Source organism: Ochotona curzoniae, unplaced genomic scaffold (genome assembly GCF_017591425.1).
Source record: "Ochotona curzoniae isolate NIBS_2020 unplaced genomic scaffold, NIBS_Ocur_1.0 contig_2404, whole genome shotgun sequence".
In the NCBI taxonomy this organism is placed as follows: domain Eukaryota; kingdom Metazoa; phylum Chordata; class Mammalia; order Lagomorpha; family Ochotonidae; genus Ochotona; species Ochotona curzoniae.
Genome location: NW_024465451.1, coordinates 6,367,333 through 6,385,200, shown reverse-complemented (window position 1 = coordinate 6,385,200; position 17,868 = coordinate 6,367,333). Strand labels below are relative to the sequence as shown.

At 58.4% G+C, this 17,868-nt stretch overlaps 2 protein-coding genes across 2 annotated transcripts in view; both read left to right on the top strand.

Moving 5' to 3' along the window:
* STK40 (serine/threonine kinase 40) overlaps window positions 1-9,308 on the top strand; it is a 39,630-nt gene extending 30,322 nt beyond the window's left edge. Inside the window, exons 7-11 of the mRNA XM_040974210.1 lie at window positions 2,499-2,614; window positions 4,678-4,822; window positions 4,925-5,044; window positions 5,325-5,409; window positions 7,133-9,308. Coding sequence (XP_040830144.1) covers window positions 2,499-2,614; window positions 4,678-4,822; window positions 4,925-5,044; window positions 5,325-5,409; window positions 7,133-7,351 — 685 coding nt within the window. The 3' untranslated portion in view covers window positions 7,352-9,308. The remainder of the gene's footprint in view (window positions 1-2,498; window positions 2,615-4,677; window positions 4,823-4,924; window positions 5,045-5,324; window positions 5,410-7,132) is intronic.
* On the top strand, window positions 5,351-17,792 carry EVA1B (eva-1 homolog B). Its single transcript, XM_040974211.1, has 3 exons — window positions 5,351-5,409; window positions 16,758-16,853; window positions 17,019-17,792. The coding sequence occupies exons 2-3, from the start codon at window positions 16,787-16,789 to the stop codon at window positions 17,453-17,455; spliced, it is 504 nt and encodes a 167-aa protein (XP_040830145.1). The 5' UTR covers window positions 5,351-5,409; window positions 16,758-16,786; the 3' UTR covers window positions 17,456-17,792.
* The last annotated feature ends 76 nt before the right edge of the window (window positions 17,793-17,868 follow it).

Here is a 17,868-nt window from a genome sequence, read left to right as displayed (position 1 = left end):
CTTTTCTGAGAGTACTGGAGTGCTATACAAGAGTGAATCAGCTGTGATGGAACAAAAGGAAAATCCAGTGGCTGGCTGAGGCAGATCGGGGTCCCAGCAGCACTCTGTCCCGAGTGTGGACTCCAGGACCTGACAGAGATCAGTTAGATGGGGCTACATGCCTCTGCAGCTGTGTGGCCTTGAGCAAGTTCCTGGACTTCTCTGTGCTGAGGCAGCACCATGTGCAGTGGGGCTGTGAGAAACTACAGCAGGGACAGCAATCCACTCAGCCTGTGCCTGCTGAGCACCACCAAGGAACACCAGGTTAGGTTCCTCCGCACCTACCCATCTCCACAGCAAGCTAAGCCTCCCCCTGCTGCCTGCCCAGGCCCTCCCTGAAGCATTACTGGAGCACCCCAACGAGTGCTGCTTGTCCCCCTGGGGAGTCTGGCCCTGGCTCGGATTGACCCCTCTGTGCCTCTCTCCCATGCCAGTGTTAGCAGCTCCCAGGCCAGGGTCCTGCTGGTGCAGATAAGAACAGCAAGAAACAGCTGGCTGAGCCACATGCAGTCCAGGGTGACAGTGAGCCTGCTCCTCACCCAGCTCCTAGCCTGCAGCACTTCGGGTATTTGTCAGATGTCACAGGCAGGTGTGCTGTGCTCAGCAACAGCTGTATCCTCCAGGGATGCTCCCCATGGAGCTTACTCAGGGCCCCGCATGGCAGCCCCACCCTGGTGCTGCTGCTAGGAGAGAGAGAGAGGACCTACTGCTCCAGGCCCTGACTGTGCAACCTACCAGGGCATGCCCAGGCTCATGGGGCTACCTTAGCACCCTCTCCCCTGCGGTGGACGACCCCTCTGTAGCTTACAGCCCCAGTTATAGGTGGGAAACCAAGGGTTCCCAGCCCCTGCTGCTGATGGCTGGAGCACGGGAAAACTTCCCGGGCATGTAGGCCCACAGCTGAGGCACTGACCCTTGCCTGCTTGACATGGATCTGGGTCACAGCCCTGGAGTTGCCCTGGCTCCCCTGTGCAACAGCTCAGCTCATTTCCTCCTAAACCTCAAGGCCCCTCTTATTTGCCCCGCTCAGCCCTCCAGTGCCCACTCCAGACACTGTGGGGCACAGTAGGGATAAGAAAACCAAGTTGGCTGCCCACAGAACTGGCCACAGCAGGATCCAGACTCTGGCCTGGCCTGAGCTCCCAGAAGTCCCTGCCACCAATGGCAGGCAGAATCTAAGAGCTGCCCAGGACCAGTCTGCTGCTCTGCCAACCAGCTGCCTTGCCACCCAGCTTATCCTTACTGTGCCTCAGTTTCCTTTTCTATGAAATGGACATGAACTGGCTCCTGGGTGCTTGTGAAGTGCTTGGCCCTGCCCCAGACCCGTAGGAGCCTGGCCCTTCAACTTTGCATAATTGTGCCTTCCTCACCCTCACTCTGTTCTCACTGTCCTGCTCGTGGCTCCTCGGCCAAATGTGGAACACCGTCCAACCACATGGCATCTGCAAGGCTATCTCCTGAGGCTGTCTGCCCCATCCTCCCTGTGCTGGCCCAGAGTGGACAAGTGTGCAGGGGTGCTGAGGGAGGAGGAGCATTGCAGCACACTTCTCTGCCCAGGAGGCTGTGGCTCCCTAATGTGTGGCCCTGTGTCTGTGGGGTCCCAAGTTCAAGCCTGCAGTCCTGGACACACCCACAATAAAGGGAGGAGACCCCAACTCTGCACATCCTAAAGGCAGGTGCCATCCACTGGAACATGAAGGATGGGGCAGCTGTGCCAGGGGGTGCTGGTGCTTCTGGCATTGCTCCCTGCGACCATGTCACTGGGGTGTGAGAGATACACGTGCAGCCTGGGCTCCTCCTGGGTGCAGCTCCTGGGAATCTCCAGGACCTTGGAAAGGGTGGACTCTGCTATGGTAGGAGCCTGTGTCTATGTGGAGGACACAGTGGGGGCAGTGCCCACATTCCACTGGAGCTTGTGGGAACTGCACCCTCAGAACCAGGAGCCCTGACGGAGACCCAGCTCTGCCCCCAGGGCCCTGGGCTGCTGGATTACGGATGAGCCTCCTGCCCACCACAGGTGCATTTGCCCACTTACTGTCCCCTCCACGGGGTGGCACTTGGGGAGAGGGAGGTGAGGCACCTGCCAGGTGTGGGCTGGGGAAAGTTCAAATTGCTCCGCACTTTCTTCTGTGTAAATGAGGGAATCAAATTAATAGAGTATTTCTGAGCCAGTCCCAATCTACCATATTCCCTGAAGCTATCTAGGGGGGAAATCCCTGTGAGCTATTCTAAGCCCTAAGTGTATTTCTGGAAGCAGCATGACAGGGTTCAAGGGAAATCCCACAATAATCAGAGTCGAGTAGCCGAATAGCTGAACAGCTAGCCAAGGAACCTTGCTTTGCTCTGCTCCCTGCAAGAGGGAGCGGGGCTGCGGCTTCACCCCCTTTCATTCAGGGTGGGAAGGCCCATGTGTGGTGCCCGTGGCCAAGGTGTGTTTACTGTCCACCTCCTGCTCCCAGGACACATCGGATAACCATCACCAACTTCTGCCTCGGGAAGCATCTCGTGAGCGAGGGCGACCTGCTGAAGGACCAGAGGGGGAGCCCTGCCTACATCAGTCCCGACGTGCTCAGCGGTATGTGCATGTGTATGCTGGACTGTGGGCCTCAGGGCCCCACGAGGCCAAGCCTGCAGCAGTTCGTTCCCTGGCAGAGTGTCTGGCAGGCTCAGGGTAGTCCCAGAGCAGTGCCAATCTGCCTATAGGTGCAGAAGCTTTGGGCAGGGGATGGGGAGGTCACAGAGGCTGCCCTTGTGCCTGAGGCCAGTGCTAGCAAAGAAAGGAACATGGTTTTGGTCACAGTCGTGCAGGACCCCGGGGATGTGCCTGAGGAAGTGACACATGAGCTCCAGACTGGAGAAATAGCAGTTCCCTGGATGGATGCCCCTGGGGTGAAGCCGAATCCCTGAGGATGGCCAAGCACCTGCTAGTGCCCAAATGAGGCTGCCTCAGAGGGCGGGAGGACTTGGTCCCACAGGCCCAATGGGGGCCACTTGGACCAAGTCTTCTTGAAGTGGGCGGCAGCAAAGATGTCACTCAATCCGGCCTTTTACTGTGTTTGCTGGAGGTGTACCAGGCAAGGCATCATGGGGACAGCAGTAAACAAAGCAGCCTCTAGGGAGGGGTATCAGCAGATGGCCCATAAGTACAGCTGCTCTGTGGGACTGCAGCCTGTGAAGGACCCTGAGGCGTGGTGCTCTCCAGGAAGCCCTGTGGCACCCACTGCAGGGGCCAGTTGGATGCACCTTCCACCCTCCTGGCTCCAGCTTCCTTCTAGGATGCTTTGCTCAGAAAGCACAGGCCATGGCCCTGATGGCACCTCCTTGCACATGCGCACACACATCCTCTGCTCCCAGCAGACCCTGGGGCCTGAGCAGTGCACGGCGGGCATTAGGAGGAGGCCCAGGTGCTCAACAGTGTCTTTCCCCACCAGGGTACACACTGGGCAGCTCAGGCAGGGCATAGGGTCTACCCCAGATGGGCTTTGCGGTTTCCCGTTTCATGTTGGAAGGAACAGGCTAGGCAGTGGCTGGCTCTCAGGAGGGGTTGCCTAAACACAAGAACAGTGGCCATGGACCCCCTCACTGCAGTGTGGCAGTGCACGTCCTTGGCACCTGACTTCCATCTGTGGTGGAGTCTGTGAGGCCACAGTGTCTGCCAGTGCAACCAAAAGCCTGTGCTCCCCTCTGCTGCACCCAGGATAGCCAGCCCAGAGGTTTACTCACCTGGCTGGCAAGCAGCAGTGTTGTTTTAAGATACATGTATCTATCTATCTAAAAGGCAGTTAGAGAGAGAGAGGTTTGCCCTCTGCTGGTTCACTCACCAAATGACTACCGTGGCCAGGGCTGGGCCAAGCTGGAGCCAGGTTTCCTGCATAGGTGGCTGAAGCCCAGGCACCTAGGCCACCTGTTGCTGCCTTCTCAGGCACATGATTAGAGAGCTGGGGAGGAAGCAGAGCAGCTGGGACTCAACCAGCTGATGCCAGGGTGAAGAGTAGTGGCTTGGACCCGGCACAGTAGCCTAGTGGCTAAGGTCTTCGCCTTACACACCTCAGAATCCCATATGGGTGCCGGTTCTAATCTCAGCGGCCCCGTTTCCCATCCAGCTCCCTGCTTGTGGCCTGGGAAAGCAGTAGAGGACAGCTCACCTTGGGACCCTGCACCCACGTGGGAGACCCAGAAAAAACTCCTAGCTTTGGATCAGCTCCAGTTGTTGCAGCTACTTGGAGAATGAATCAGTGCACTGAAGATCTTCTCTGTATATCTGACTTTCTGATAAAAATAAATAAATCTTAAAAGAGTGGTGGCTTAACATGTGGCACATGACACCAGCCCCAAGGAACAAACATTTTAATGTCAGCCAGACCTGGGGTCAAGCTGGGAGGTTGGCCCGGGAGGCTCCCACATCTGCAGCCTGACCTTGGAGGTGGCAGTAAGTGCTGGGAAGGAGTCAGGCCAGCCGTGGGATGCTGACTGGGACCTCCTGAGAACCGGCTTGTGTGGAGCTGGTCACAGTTCCACAGTCATCTGTGGCCGTTTGCCATGCGTACCCCTCTGCTGGGTATGGGGGCTGGAGCCCCAGAAAGGGTGCCAGCGGGAGGCACCATCTCCTCACTGAGTGTGTGTGTGTCACCTCTGCAGGCCGGCCTTACCGGGGCAAGCCCAGTGACATGTGGGCCCTGGGTGTGGTGCTCTTCACCATGCTGTACGGCCAGTTCCCCTTCTACGACAGCGTCCCACAGGAACTCTTCCGCAAGATCAAGGCCGCCGAGTACACCATCCCCGAGTGAGTCGCACTCCCTGGGGGTGGGAAAAGACACACACCCGCCCCCACGAGCCTGGGGTGAGTTGCTTTCTGAGCCCCATCCCTTCCCCTTGCCCTATGTAGAGATGGGCGGGTCTCCGAGAACACCGTGTGTCTCATCCGGAAACTACTGGTCCTCGACCCTCAGCAGCGCCTGGCCGCCGCAGACGTCCTAGAGGCCCTAAGTGCCATCATCGCATCATGGTAAGTGGGCAGGCGCCGGGCTGGGTGCCTGGCCCCGATGCACGCCACAGCCTGTTTCTCTGGCAGAGGCTGAGGCAGGTGTCCCTGTGGGCACAAAGGGGGGAGGCAGCAGGGCATCTCCATGGCAGCTCTTGGGTAGGCACTGCCTCACTGGGCTCTCATGACAGCCTGCAAAGCAGAAACTGTCCCCTGATAGTGGATGGGAAAGCTGCGGCTGAGCCAGGCAGTCAGTCAGGACACGGAGGTCTGGGTAATGACTGGCCTGTGCTCTCCCCTCCAGGCAATCCCTGTCGTCACTCAGTGGGCCTTTGCAAGTGGTCCCCGACATCGATGACCAGATGAGCAATGCAGACAGCTCTCAGGAGGTGAGCGGGGTAGGCAGGCCCAGCATGGCAGCTTCATGCCAGTGCTTGAGGCAGGAAGGGCCGACCACATGCGTCCCCCACTCCCATGCTGATGCCTCTTGGCCTGCAGGGGCTGCAGCGGTGCTGCCAAGTGGAGGCTGGCTCCCAGGCAGCCCCACGGTGGACGGACACGGAGGGCTTTCTCACCGCTTCCTCTCTCTGCCCCTCTGACTCACTGGGTTCTCACTCACCCTTCCGGCTTTTCATTTTTTCGATGATTCATTCATCCCTGTATTCTCTTCGCTGGTCCCTGTACTGGAGAAAGTGCTGAGCCCAGGGTGGAGCAGAGAGATCTGGGGTAGCTAGGCAGCTGCTGGCAGGCAGGTAGCCATCGGGTGTACCCTGGAGAAATGCTGGGCCCGTGGTGGTGTAAGGACCTGCCCTCCAGGGCAGCTAGGGCCACTACTGCTGAGAGCGGGCAGGGAGGCCGGAGGGATGGGCAGTTCTAGCCTCCGTCCCCACCCCCGCATCCAGCCCCTTCCTTCCTCGGCTGCTCTGCAGCAGTCCTGGGACAGCTCCGCCCGCCACAGGGCCTGTGTGGCCTCTGTTCTTCATCCCCACTTGCTGGAGGACCAGAGATGTTGAGAGGCGAGAGGACTTTGCCTTCACCACCCATCTGGGACGCAGGGGCTTGAGATTAGCACTGAGGGCCTGCGGTCTCTTCCTGTGCGCCCCTGGTGCTGAGCCTGGGGCCTGCATGTGGCTGAGGTAGATACACAAGGTCATCTTGGCACCCCAGCCTGCCTTGCCCTTAAGAGGGTTAAGTGGGGGGCCTGAGGTGATAACGTAATGGTTAAGGTCCTCACCTTGAACGCGCCAGGATCCCATATGGGCACCAGTTCTAATCCCAGCAGCCCCGCTTCCCATCCAGTTCCCTGCCTGTGGCCTGGGAAAGCAGTGGAGAACAGCCCAAAGCTTTGGGACCCTGCACCCGCATGGGAGACCCAGAAGAGGCTGCTGGCTTCGGATTGGCTCAGCTCCAGCCATTATGGCTGCTTGGGGAGTGAACCATTGAACGGAAAATCTTCCTGTCTCTCCTCTCTGTATATCTGCCTTTCCAATAAAAATAAGTGGGAGAGACAGGTCTCCCATCTGCTGATTAACTCCCAAATGGCTAGAGTTGCTGGGGTTAGACCAGACTGAAGCCAGGAATCTTTCCCAAGTCTCCCACATGGATTCAGGGGCCTAAGGACTTGAGCTATCCTCTGCTGCTTTTTTCCAGGTATATTAGTAGGGAGCTGGATCTGATGCTCATATGGGATACTGGTGTTAAGGCAGAGGCTTAATGTACTGTGCCATGATAATAATGTATTGTACTCCACCCAGCCTACCTGTGTGGGCCCACTGCTTGGCCTGTGTTGATCCTGAAGCTCAGAGGACTTTTGTGAGGAGAGACACGTGCCCACTTCTAAGGAAAAAACAGGTGTAACCCCTGCTGAGATTAGGAAGTTGGGAGGGGGCCTGCGGACAGACCATATATGTAGTGCAGGTGGCAACTGCTCCAGTCCCCTCTGGGTGGCCATCAAGGCCATGTGCGTGGGCTAGACGACTCCAGGGACCCACACGCTGTACCCTAGACATACCAAGGCTATGAGCACTGGGAGGGGTGGCTGCAGGGGCCATGCTGCTGGGCACTCACTGCTTCCATGTTCTCTGTGTCTTGCCCCATGCCTGGGCTCTGCAGGCAAAGGTGACGGAAGAGTGCTCCCAATACGAATTTGAAAACTACATGCGGCAGCAGCTGCTGCTGGCTGAGGAAAAGAGCTGCCTCCACGAGGCCCGGAGTTGGGTACCCAAGCGCCAGTTTGGCAGCGTGCCCCCCGTGCGGCGTCTTGGCCACGACGCGCAGCCCATGAGCTCCCTGGACACGGCCATCCTGGCGCAGCGCTACCTGCGCAAGTAGTGCCCTCGGCAGGAGCACCAGCACCACCACCTCCTCATGGACCCCAGCAAGAGGCCTGGCTACAGGGCCAGACTGCCCCAGGTTGCAGTCTGACGGGGCAAGGACAGGGACAGCCCAGGTCACACACATGGCATCAGTAGAGGTACCACAAAGCTACCTTTCGGAATGATCGCTTGATCGGTTGGTTTTTTGTTTTTTTTTTAATCCAAGAAGCTTAGATAACTAATCTGCTTTGAATCATGACGTTTTAATCTACCTCTGTCTCTGTAACCATGCTGTCTCTAGACTGAGTCAGAGTGAGGAGGAGGAGCCGACCACCTGCTCCCGTGGTCCACATCGCCGACCATGCAGCTCGCTGCTGGCTGCCTGAACCGAGGCCCCTCCCTACCCGCCACCCTCCTGCCCAGGCCCCCTCAGTCCAGGTTTTAGAACACCTTCACCTCATCTTAAGCTGAATTCAAATATATTTATTTTTTTACTGAAACCAATTTCTCTCCCATCTCCAGGTGGCTTGGCCCACAGCCACTCCCTGCCCCAGCCTAGCTGGACCTCAGGGAGTCACACCCCACCCCAGGGGGCTCCCGCCCGGCCTCCAGGCACAGAGAAGCCCTTCTTGCCAGCTCCTGCCCACCTGCCGCCCGTCAGCCCCTGTTTCTGGTGACGGGGAGGCCTCGCTAGCCATGGCTCTGTGTCTGCCATCTCAGGAGCCACCGAGGTGCTGGGCACACACATTAACCTGGCCTCCTCCTCCCTCCCTCAGTGTGGCAGCAAGCTGATGCCAGATTGCCCAGCTGGAGGGCAGGCTCCGGGCCTGGTGTGACCCAGTGGCCTGGCATGCGTGCTCTGTTTCCCTCACTAACCACTCCTGTGGGTGAGAGAAGCAGGGTGGGAGGGGCCCCTCTTCGGCCCCTGCCCCTCAGCGTGTACTCTCCTGAGCGACCCCGGCCAGGTCTTCTGTGGGGTGGGGGCTCGGGGAAAGAGCTCCAGGGATTGGGGGACCCTGCCATGCCTGGCTGGAGAACAGCGTGCTGCCCTTTTTGAGCCGCAATCTTGAAGTGATGCCTGTCTTGCCAGAACCGCTGTTCTCCCCTGCCTGGTGCCCAGGAGGCGTTGGCCTGGCATCATTAGGTTTTTCAGGCTGAGTGTGTCCCTCTGGGCATCCCCCTTCCCATCTGTCCTTGTTCCTCCCCAGCGGGCAGGTGACTGAATTTCCCAGATGGTGAGCTCCCCACCCCCACCCCCACCCTGCCAGCTGACTCACTGTGAGTGACCTTGGGCAAGTCCCCAAACCTTGTGCCTCAGTTTCCCCATCTGGAAAAAATGGGGCCACCTCTTGCCAGCAGTAGCAGGGCTGCCCATGCCCCTTCCTCCCCATGTCCCACTCCAGCCTGCGGGCTCCTCAAGCCTCTGCCTCGGGGAGGTCTGTGGGGGCCCACCTGTGCCCAGCACTCACTCCGGGCACCAGGCTCCATGTCAGCTGCTGGGGCAGATGTGGTACGGTGGGGGTGGGAGTGCCCTCTTTTCTATATTTATTTCATAAAAGTCTCCCAAGGGAGCACAAGCGCAGTCGGCCCGGAGCTCCCAGCCCGGGAGTGGCCAGGGAGAGTCCGAGGCAGGGCCAGCTCAGTGGAGCCGGGCCCAGTGGCCTCCCAGGCGCCTCAGGCTGCTCTCCACGTGTGGTCTTTCCTGTACTCTCCAAATACCCTTGGGCCTGCAGAGCCACGTCAGATGGAGCAGCCCCTTCCTGGGTCAGCCCAGGCCTCTGGTCACGTTTCCGGCAAAGCAAATGAGAGGAGCTTGGGTCCGCCCTCACTGGCTACCACACACGGAGAGGTCCTGTTGTAAAGACACAAAATGGAAAAAGTCACAAAAAAGTTTGTATAAAGACATATTTTTGTACTACATGGGGACTCTTCCTGCATGTTAGCAATAAAACTTCCTGATCTGGAGCCACTGAGGCCCGTGTCGTCTGCCTTTGTTGTCCTGCTTTCCTGCCTACCTGCCTGTGCCTCTGCCAGTCCAGTTGGGTTTCTGGCCCGCCCCCCGCCACTGACACTCCACCCCGTCAGCAGGTAGCACAAGCCTCACTGTCTTGACCTGGGGAGGGAGCCAGGACCACACAGCTGCAAAAGTGTGGTACCTCCTTGGAGCCCACCCGCCTGCCCGCCTGCCCATCCAGCATAGCTGGGGTAAGGAGAGGGCCAAGCCAGACCGCCTTCTGTGCCCCCACCCCTTCCCTCTTGGCCCTTAGGAAGCCAAGGGGTTCCTTCCTTCCTCTCCTCTTTCCTTCCTTCCTTTGCCTAAATTTAGGCTTTGCAGATTGCGTGTGCTGTCTGCCCCTCCCCCAGCACAGCACAGCCGACCCACAGAATTCCAGATCCTGTGCCCAAGTCCAAGTCCCAAAGAAGCAGAAATCCATGCAGGCAGAGCCTTTCCCAGGTGAGAGTCCAACAGCGGGCTCTTCTCCAAGATGAAAGAGGCCCAATTCTCAGAGGACAGGACAATTCTCAACCCTCTCTTTGTCCACATGAAGTGTGCCCAAATGTAACCTCGTCCAGTCCAGGGCTACTGCCTGCTCCCAGCCCACAACCCTACTCGCCAGCCGCTTCCCTGAGCCACGTCTCCATTTGCAGCCCTGCTCCTGTCCCTCTACTCTTAGGCAGCCACCCCGGCAGGCTTCCATAGAGCAACACAAGATGGCAAAATTCCAGGCACTCAGGATTGGTCTGCAGAGCCTGGAACTAGGCCCTGGCCCACATGGGCCACTGCAGGCAGGGGGATTCAGGAACCTTGGCTTGACTGTGGAACCTGGAAAGCCAAGGGAAAGTTGTCAGGAACATGTGTGCGGTCCTTGTGGGCAAGGTCAGAGGATAATGGCCTGCTTGGTTATCTTCAGCATCCCCGAGAGAGGGTTTCAGAGGAGCAGGGCCAGTGGCACAGCTGTCTGAGGCAGGCAAGGAGACAACCTTTTCTGAGCTGTGAATTATTCTCTCATATCCCCTGTCCATGGTGAGCCTGCCTGCTGGCCCTGATTTCCAACAGGCACAGAATTTGACCACTTCTTATGGCTGCATTGGGACCATTCCAAGCCTCCAGTGCCCCTGGATTCACAGCCACTCATCCCCTTCAGACTTCAGATGTGTCCCTCACTATAGTGCCTCCTGACGGCATCATCCCTTCAAAGCCAAAGGACCCAAACCTGGCTTTGAGTTCCAGGCCCTACTGCTGGTTCCTGCTTTTGGGTGCACACCCGGGGGCAGCAGATAAAGGTCTTACTGCTCCAGGCCCTGCAACCCAATAGGGAGACCTGGACTGAGTTCCTAGGCTTTGGCCTGGTCCCACTCTGGCTGTTATCAGCATTTGGGGAATGAACCAGAAGATGGAAGATCTCCCTCTCATTCTCCCTTTATACCACGATGTCCCATACCTGGCTACCTCCCACCCGACCCCTCCCGCACAGTGCTCCTAAGCAAGCCACACATGCTTATGCCCTCTGGCCTTTGCCGTGCCTGATCTCCGTGGAAGGCCCTTCCCAGATGTTTGCATGGCTGTCCCCCACCTGCCACCCAGGCCATCTCACATGGTTGCCTTCTCTCACCGTGCCCACCTGGTCTCTAATCCTTTCCCCCACTCTTCTTTCTCCATTGGGTTGATCATAGCTGGACACGTGCAGGTAACCTCAGCCTTCCTGTCTGAAATGTGGGACTCTGCGAGAGGCAGGCATGCTTGCATTGTGGACACAAGGCCTGGGCCAAGCTGCTGGCATGCACAGGGGGAGAGCGAGGACTCTAGGCCATGCCGGCATGCACGGGGAGAGCGAGGACTCCAGGCCATGCCACCAGGCAGGCATATCTTCCATCTACTGCTACACAGTGAAAACTTGTTTATAACAACTCTCCAAGCCAAGGACCGAACCCCATGTCACACATAAACACAAGGGATTTGTGTATACACTGGACTCAGGGAATGCAGTTACTATGTAAAGTGGAGGAAATATTTTTTCTCTACTTCATATGAAAATGAGAGGGATCTTCCACCCGCTAATTCACTCCCCCCAAATGCCTCCAACAGCCCCAGCTGGACCAGGTGGCCGGCACAGGTGGCAGAGGGACCCAGGTGCCTGAGCCAGCACTGCTGCCTTCCAGGTTGCACGTGAACAGAAGAGTGGAACAGAAACAGAGTTCAGCTGGACTCCAAGCCTGCAGCTGTTTGATAGGGTTCAGCCCAGGGTGGGCCACAGGACAACGGCGGGTGACATGCAGCCTGGAGGGGCTGTGAACCATGTGAGAAGTGGAACTTGCTTTGGAAAATGGCCTGGGGCCCGGTGCTGCAGTACAGTACACAAAGCTGCTGCTAGCAATGCCAGCATTTGATACGAGCTCCGATTAGAGTACCAGCTCCCCACGTCCCATCCAGCTCGCTGCTTGTGGCCTGGGAAAGCAGTGGAGAACGGCTCAAAACCTTGGGACCCTGCACCTTTGTGGGAGACCTGGAGGAAGTTCCTGGCTCCTGGTTTCAGCTCAGCGCAGCACTGGCCATTGCAGTCACTTGGGGAGTGAATCATCGGATGGAAGATCTTCCTTTCTGTTTCTCCTCTTCTCTGTATGTCTGACTTTGCAATAAAAGTAAATAAATCTTAAAAAGAAAAAATAGAGATCCCAGTGTGATGGCCTAGCAGCTAAAGTTCTTGCCTTGAATGCGCTGGGATCCCATATGGGTGCTGGTTCTAATCCCGGCAGCTCCACTTCCCATCCAGCTCCCTGCTTGTGGCTTGGGAAAGCAGTCGAGGACGGCCCAAAGCCTTGGGACCCCACACCCAGGTGGGAGACCTGAAAGAGCTCCTAGTTCCCGGCTTCGGATCGACAAAGCACCAGCTGATGCGGTCAGTTGGGGAGTAAATCATCTGACAGAAGATCTTCCTCTCTGTCTCTCCTCCTTTCTGTATGTCTGATTTTGCAATACAAATTAAATAAATAAATAAATAGAAACAGCACCCATATGGGATCCTGGCGTGTTCAAGGGGAGGACTTTAACCGCTAGGCTACCGTGCCAGGCCCTGCCTTTATTTTGTATAGATCATAGGACAAAACCATTTATCTCTCATATGGATGTGTTGGTACATTGGCATGAATTTTGAGAGCATAAAAAGCAGTAAGAAACCTAGGCGAAAGAGGAGGCAGCTTTGGGTCCACAGGGAACCTGGAACATTCATGTGGGAAACCGCTGGGGGTGCTGAGGATCAAAACCAGGCTCTGGTGTGTAGGTCCCCATGACCACAACAGCCAAGACTGCTGGGCAAGGCCACATCTTCACCAGTGCCCTCTCCCCAGTTTCCCTGGGTGCTGGGCAGGTGGGGCACACAGAGGACCAAAGGCTTTGACTGAGTCCCACTTCCCTCTTGCTGGGCCCATCCCGAGGAGCCCAGTGTGAGGAGGCCACAGAGGGCAGCCCTCAGCATGGCCACCGAGGAAGAGAGCCAAGCTCTGCTCCTATTTTGCACAAAACCCTGAATGTCCCAGCACCCCAAGACTGTTCCTAAGCCCACAACTTCACATTAGGACCTATCCTGTGTTTCTTTGGAGATTTTTTATTTTCATTCTTTTTTTTTTTTTTTCAAAAGGCAGATTCACAGAGAGGAGAGAAGAGGAAGATCTTCCATCCGCTAATTCACTCCCCAAGTGGCTACAATAGCTGGAGATATTAAGCTGATCCAGAGCCGGGAGCCAAGAGCTTCTTCCAGGTCTCCCACATCGGTGCAGAGTCCCAAGGACTTCAGCCATCCTCTGCTTCTTTCCCTGCCACATTAGCAAGGAGCTGGATAGGAAGTGGAACGTCTGGGACTCCACCTGGTGCCCACATGAGCCAGGCAGGCACGTGACAGACATGCAGAGAGGGACAGAACTAAGTGCTGGGCAGACCTACAGACAGGTGGTACACTGTGAAAGGCTGGTAGGAGAGAAGATGGGCCAGGTGGTCAGGAGACCCACAGGGATGGCTACATTGGGCAAAGTCTTCAGGTTCCTTCCCAGGGCCACACACATCCCTGGAGAAGGTAGTACTCTGGATACCGTGGGTCCCTCTCTCTGCAGGCAATCATCCCAGCCCTCACCCTCCTCCAGCCTGGCCACCTATGCATCCATGGTGACCCAGACAGCCACATCTTTGACTAGAGATGTTCTTAAGACCTGCACATGAACATTCATGGAGGACCCAGCAACACAGACGCTTGCAGAACACAGGGGTGTGTCCCAAACTCTGAGGCTCATGCTCCTAAGCACACACCACCTGCCACACAGTCCATCACACACTCAAGAAAAAGGACATCACCAGGAAGCCCACCTGAACCACACAGGGCCCCAATACCGGCCAAACCAGGGGTAGGGTTCCGTCCTCACCGTAACCTCGCAGCCCCATGTAGCACAGCTGGTCACAGCTCTATCCCCAATCAGATTTTTCCTTCCTGCTCAGCGTGGGTGCCTGGGTCTCTGGCCTCACGCTGACTTCTCTGCCTGTTCCCTTGCCTCAGATGACACACTTGTCAAGTTTACCTGCTGAGTCCACAACATGGGGCTCCTCCACCTGCTTTTGCCTACAATAAGCTGGGTATCTAAAGGAAACCTCAAATCCAACACCTCTGAAATGCTGTTGACTCCCCACAAAACAACTGCCTCACATAGGCCCCCTGACAGGTGCTCGGGTCCCTGGACGCCCTTCTCTCTCACCTGCATGTTCCATGCAGGAACTTGCTTTGGAAAATGGCCTGGGACCCAGTGCTGCAGCACAGTATGTAAAGCTGTTGCTTGCAATGCCAGCATTTGATATGAGCTCTGCCTGGAGTCCCAGTTCCCTACTTCTCATTCAGCTCTTTGCTACCACACCTGGGAAAGCAGCAGAAGTTGGCCCAAGTGCTTGGGCCCCTACATCAATGTGGGAGATCTGGATGACTCCTAGCTCCAGCTGTTGTGGCCATTTGGGGAGTGAACTAGTGGATAGAAGATGGATCTCTCTCCTCCTCTTCTCTCTGTGACTCTGGTTTTTAAACAGATACACAAATCAAGAAACAGAGAAAAAAGAAAGAAGGAAGGGAGGGAAGGAGGGTGATTGAGAAGAAAAAGAAAAGAGGCAAGCAGGATCCCATGTAAGTGCTGGTTCATGTCCTGGCTGCTCCACTTCCCATCCAACTCCTTGCTAGTGGTCTGAAAAGTAGTCGAGGATGGCCCAAAGCCTTGGGACCCTGTTCCCGTGTGGGAGACCTAGAAGAAGCTCCTGGCTCCTGATCAGCTCAGCTGTGGCTGCTGCAGCCACTTGGGGAATGAACCAGTAGCCGGGAAGATCTTTTTTTCTGTCTCTCCTCTCTGTAGATATGGCTTCCCAATCAAAATAAATAAATCTTAAAAAATAGAAAGAAAAAGAAAACAGCCTAAATCTGCCGCTTCTCACATCACAGCCCCTCCAGGTTTCATGTCACCTGCATGTTGCCCTGTGGTCCACCCTGGGCTGAACCAAACCCCTGGACCCTCCCTAAGGGCTTCACCGCACCATGATGCTTACTTGCTTGCAACCCTCCAGACCCCCAAACCCTGCTCCTCTACAGCTAAACCTGTGCTCCCCAGGGTTCCACAAGCCCCTGCACAGTCACCTGTCACTCTTCCTGCCATCCCCACATCCCAGCAGGCTCCGTCCCAGGTGCTTCAGCCCCTGCCCACCAGGGACACTCTCTGGCACCCTCCCCCCACACCCCATCCCTTCAACCTGGGCTGTTTGTCTGCTTGGTCAATCTGATGTCCCCACTCCTACGAAGTGCCAGGGACCTGCACTCAGTGTGTGATGCCACACAGATTTACATTCAGATGTCCCCAACCCCTCCCCACCCCCAACCTCTAGCAGACAGACCACAGACACAGATAGACAGACGTGCATGCTGACAACACACATAGCATCCACATCCCAGGGCAAGGGGGTCCTAGTCTTTTCCCATCTAAATTTGCCCTCTACTTGAACCCAAGCCCAGGACTGAAGGAGTTGGGGGGAGGGGTAATCTCCAGCCTGGGCAAGGAGGGGGTCGCTGGCCCACGGGCCTCAGGCAGCGCCTTCAGCTATGTCTGCAATTTCCTCTCCCCCTTCTTTCCCTCCTCCTCCTCCAAGGCTCCCGCCAAGAAGGCCTCCCCCTCACCCCAGCTCAGCCCAGGGAAGGGGGGTGGGAGGGCTGGGAGTGAGGCCGGAAGAAGACTCTAACCGGATTACAAGTGCCAGACCCCAGCCCTGAGCTCAGGTGGACTTGCACGTGTATGCCCAGGCCCGCTCCGTGCCGAGGAGCACACCCAGAGGCTCCCCGCTGCGGTCCCCAGACTGGCCTAGGCCTGGCTCCACATCCACATCGAGTTCAGCAATCATTAACCCGGTGACCAGACCGCAGCTCCGCCAGCTGGACACACTCAGGCTTGGACCAGGGAGGAGGAAGGGCTGAGGGTCTGGGGAGGAGGGGCAGACTGCCCTGGCTGAGGGTGCTGGGGGACGGGTGGGTGGAACCGCCTGGGAAGGGAAGCTAGAGATAGGGAGCTACTTAGGAGCAAAGAGCAGGAGAGGGGTTGGGAGCGAGGAGACACTCAAGTCCTGACCCTGTGGTCCAGTTTTCCCATGACTTGTTGAGTCCAGTCGGGAAATAGTGTCACTGGTACTTGAGGGTAGCTTAGCCCATAGCCTAGCACCTGGCCCGCGGGCCCCATCACTGCCCCCTGCCTTTCGGGGGGCCTAGGGGGGCGGTCCCTGCCAGGGCCTCCCCCGCGGCTTCCTGTTGGGGGAGCGGCCGGCTGGCCAGCTCCCCTTCGCGGTGGCCGCTCTGCTCCCCTTCCTCCACGGCGGCGCTTGCCTCCGCCTCCCCGCCCCGCCCCTCCTCTCCTCCGAAGAAACTTTCCGCCACTGGTCCCTCAGCCTGAGTCCGGCCCGCGTTGCTGCAGCCTGGGAGCCGAGCCGGACGGGCAGGGCAGCTGAGACCGGACGGGGCGGGCGCGGCCGGGCCCAGGGGTGTATGCGGCCGCCGGACGCGCCGGGCCAGGCACCCGGGTTGCTGGCGGTGAGTGAGCCGGGCCTCGGGGCGGGCGCGTCCCCGCGGGGCGAGCGAGGAAAGCAGCTTCCCCACTCCCCAGCGCGCCCAGGGGGCAGCGGAGGCCTCCATCTCCACGCTCCTGAGACCGGGAGGCCGGGGGAGGAAGTCCGCCCCCGCGCCGAGCCCCCTGCGGCCTGCCCCCCTGCTTCCCGGGCCTGGGAAAGGGATTCTCCCGGACAGGGCCCAAGTTGGGAAGCCACGCTCTCCGTGTGGGACCTGGAGCCGGCTCTCCGGGGAGAGGGGCAGCCCGAGGGGGCGGCAGGCCTGGACCGGCCCGGAGCTGAGCTGCTGAACTCGCAGGCTGACGCGGACGCTGTCCCAGGAGCAGCATGGACGCCCCCCGAAGGGACATGGAGCTACTCAGCAACAGCCTGGCGGCCTACGCGCACATCCGCGGTGAGCCCGCGCCCCTCGCCTGCCCTCAGCTTCCCACCTCCCCGCCCCGCCTGCCCGGCTGCAGCTCCCGGTTGGTCATCCTTTTCAGAGAGGTGACAGCCTAGCCCCCTGACTCCCACCAGGGCCCTCTGTGACCTTTACCCTCTGTCCCCCCTCTCCAACCAGCTAACCCAGAGAGCTTTGGCCTCTACTTCGTGCTGGGAGTGTGCTTCGGCCTACTGCTGACCCTTTGCCTCCTGGTCATCAGCATCTCCTGTGCGCCCCGGTCACGCCCGCGGGGCCTCGTGCCACACCGCGCCCCCCGCGGCAGCACCCTGGAGCCCGAGGACGACGAGGACGAAGACGAGGACGAAGACACGGTCACGCGGCTGGGCGCTGACGATACGCTGCAGGGCCCCGAGCTGTCGCCGGAGCCCGACGGGACCCTCAGCGTCAACGTCTTCACATCGGCTGAGGAGCTGGAGCGCGCGCAGCGGCTGGAGGAGCGCGAGAGGATCCTGCGTGAGATCTGGCGCACGGGGCAGCCGGACCTGCTGGGCAGCGGCACGCTGGGGCCCAGCACTGCGGGCACGGGCACGCTGGGCCGTGTGCACTATTACTGACGGGCGCTCAGAGTGCTGGACACTCCAGGGGCACCCAAAGCTGCCCCAAGAACTTTGGACGCTCATGATTCCCACGCTTCCTGGGTGCTAAGGGGCTTGGACTGCCTACCTCCGAGTGCGCCCTTCCTCGGCCCTGCCCAAAGGCCCCGGGGCGGAGGGGGAACGGGGGTCAGGAGGCGGGGTCCCCCCGCCCCTCTGAGGGAAGAAACGGAGTGAACAATGAAAGCTGCATTCTTGGTGACTGTGTGCCTTGTCTTATCTGGGCGCCCGGCGGGCTCAGTGCCTCTGGGGCCCCTTTGCCAGATCCCTCACCCCCTTCTGTACCTGTGTGCGTCCGCTTCCCCACCGGCAGGAACAGGAGCGCACACACCTGTACCCACGCAGTGCCCCTCCAGGGACATGCACGCACACAT

What these genes read in the sequence shown, in the direction of transcription:
- EVA1B (XM_040974211.1), top strand. Translation starts at nt 16,787, where the DNA reads ATGGACGCCCCCCGAAGGGACATGGAGCTACTCAGCAACAGCCTGGCG. An exon ending in GGCCTACGCGCACATCCGCG is followed by an intron (nt 16,854 to 17,018) that starts GTGAGCCCGCGC and finishes CTCTCCAACCAG; the next exon opens with CTAACCCAGAGAGCTTTGGC.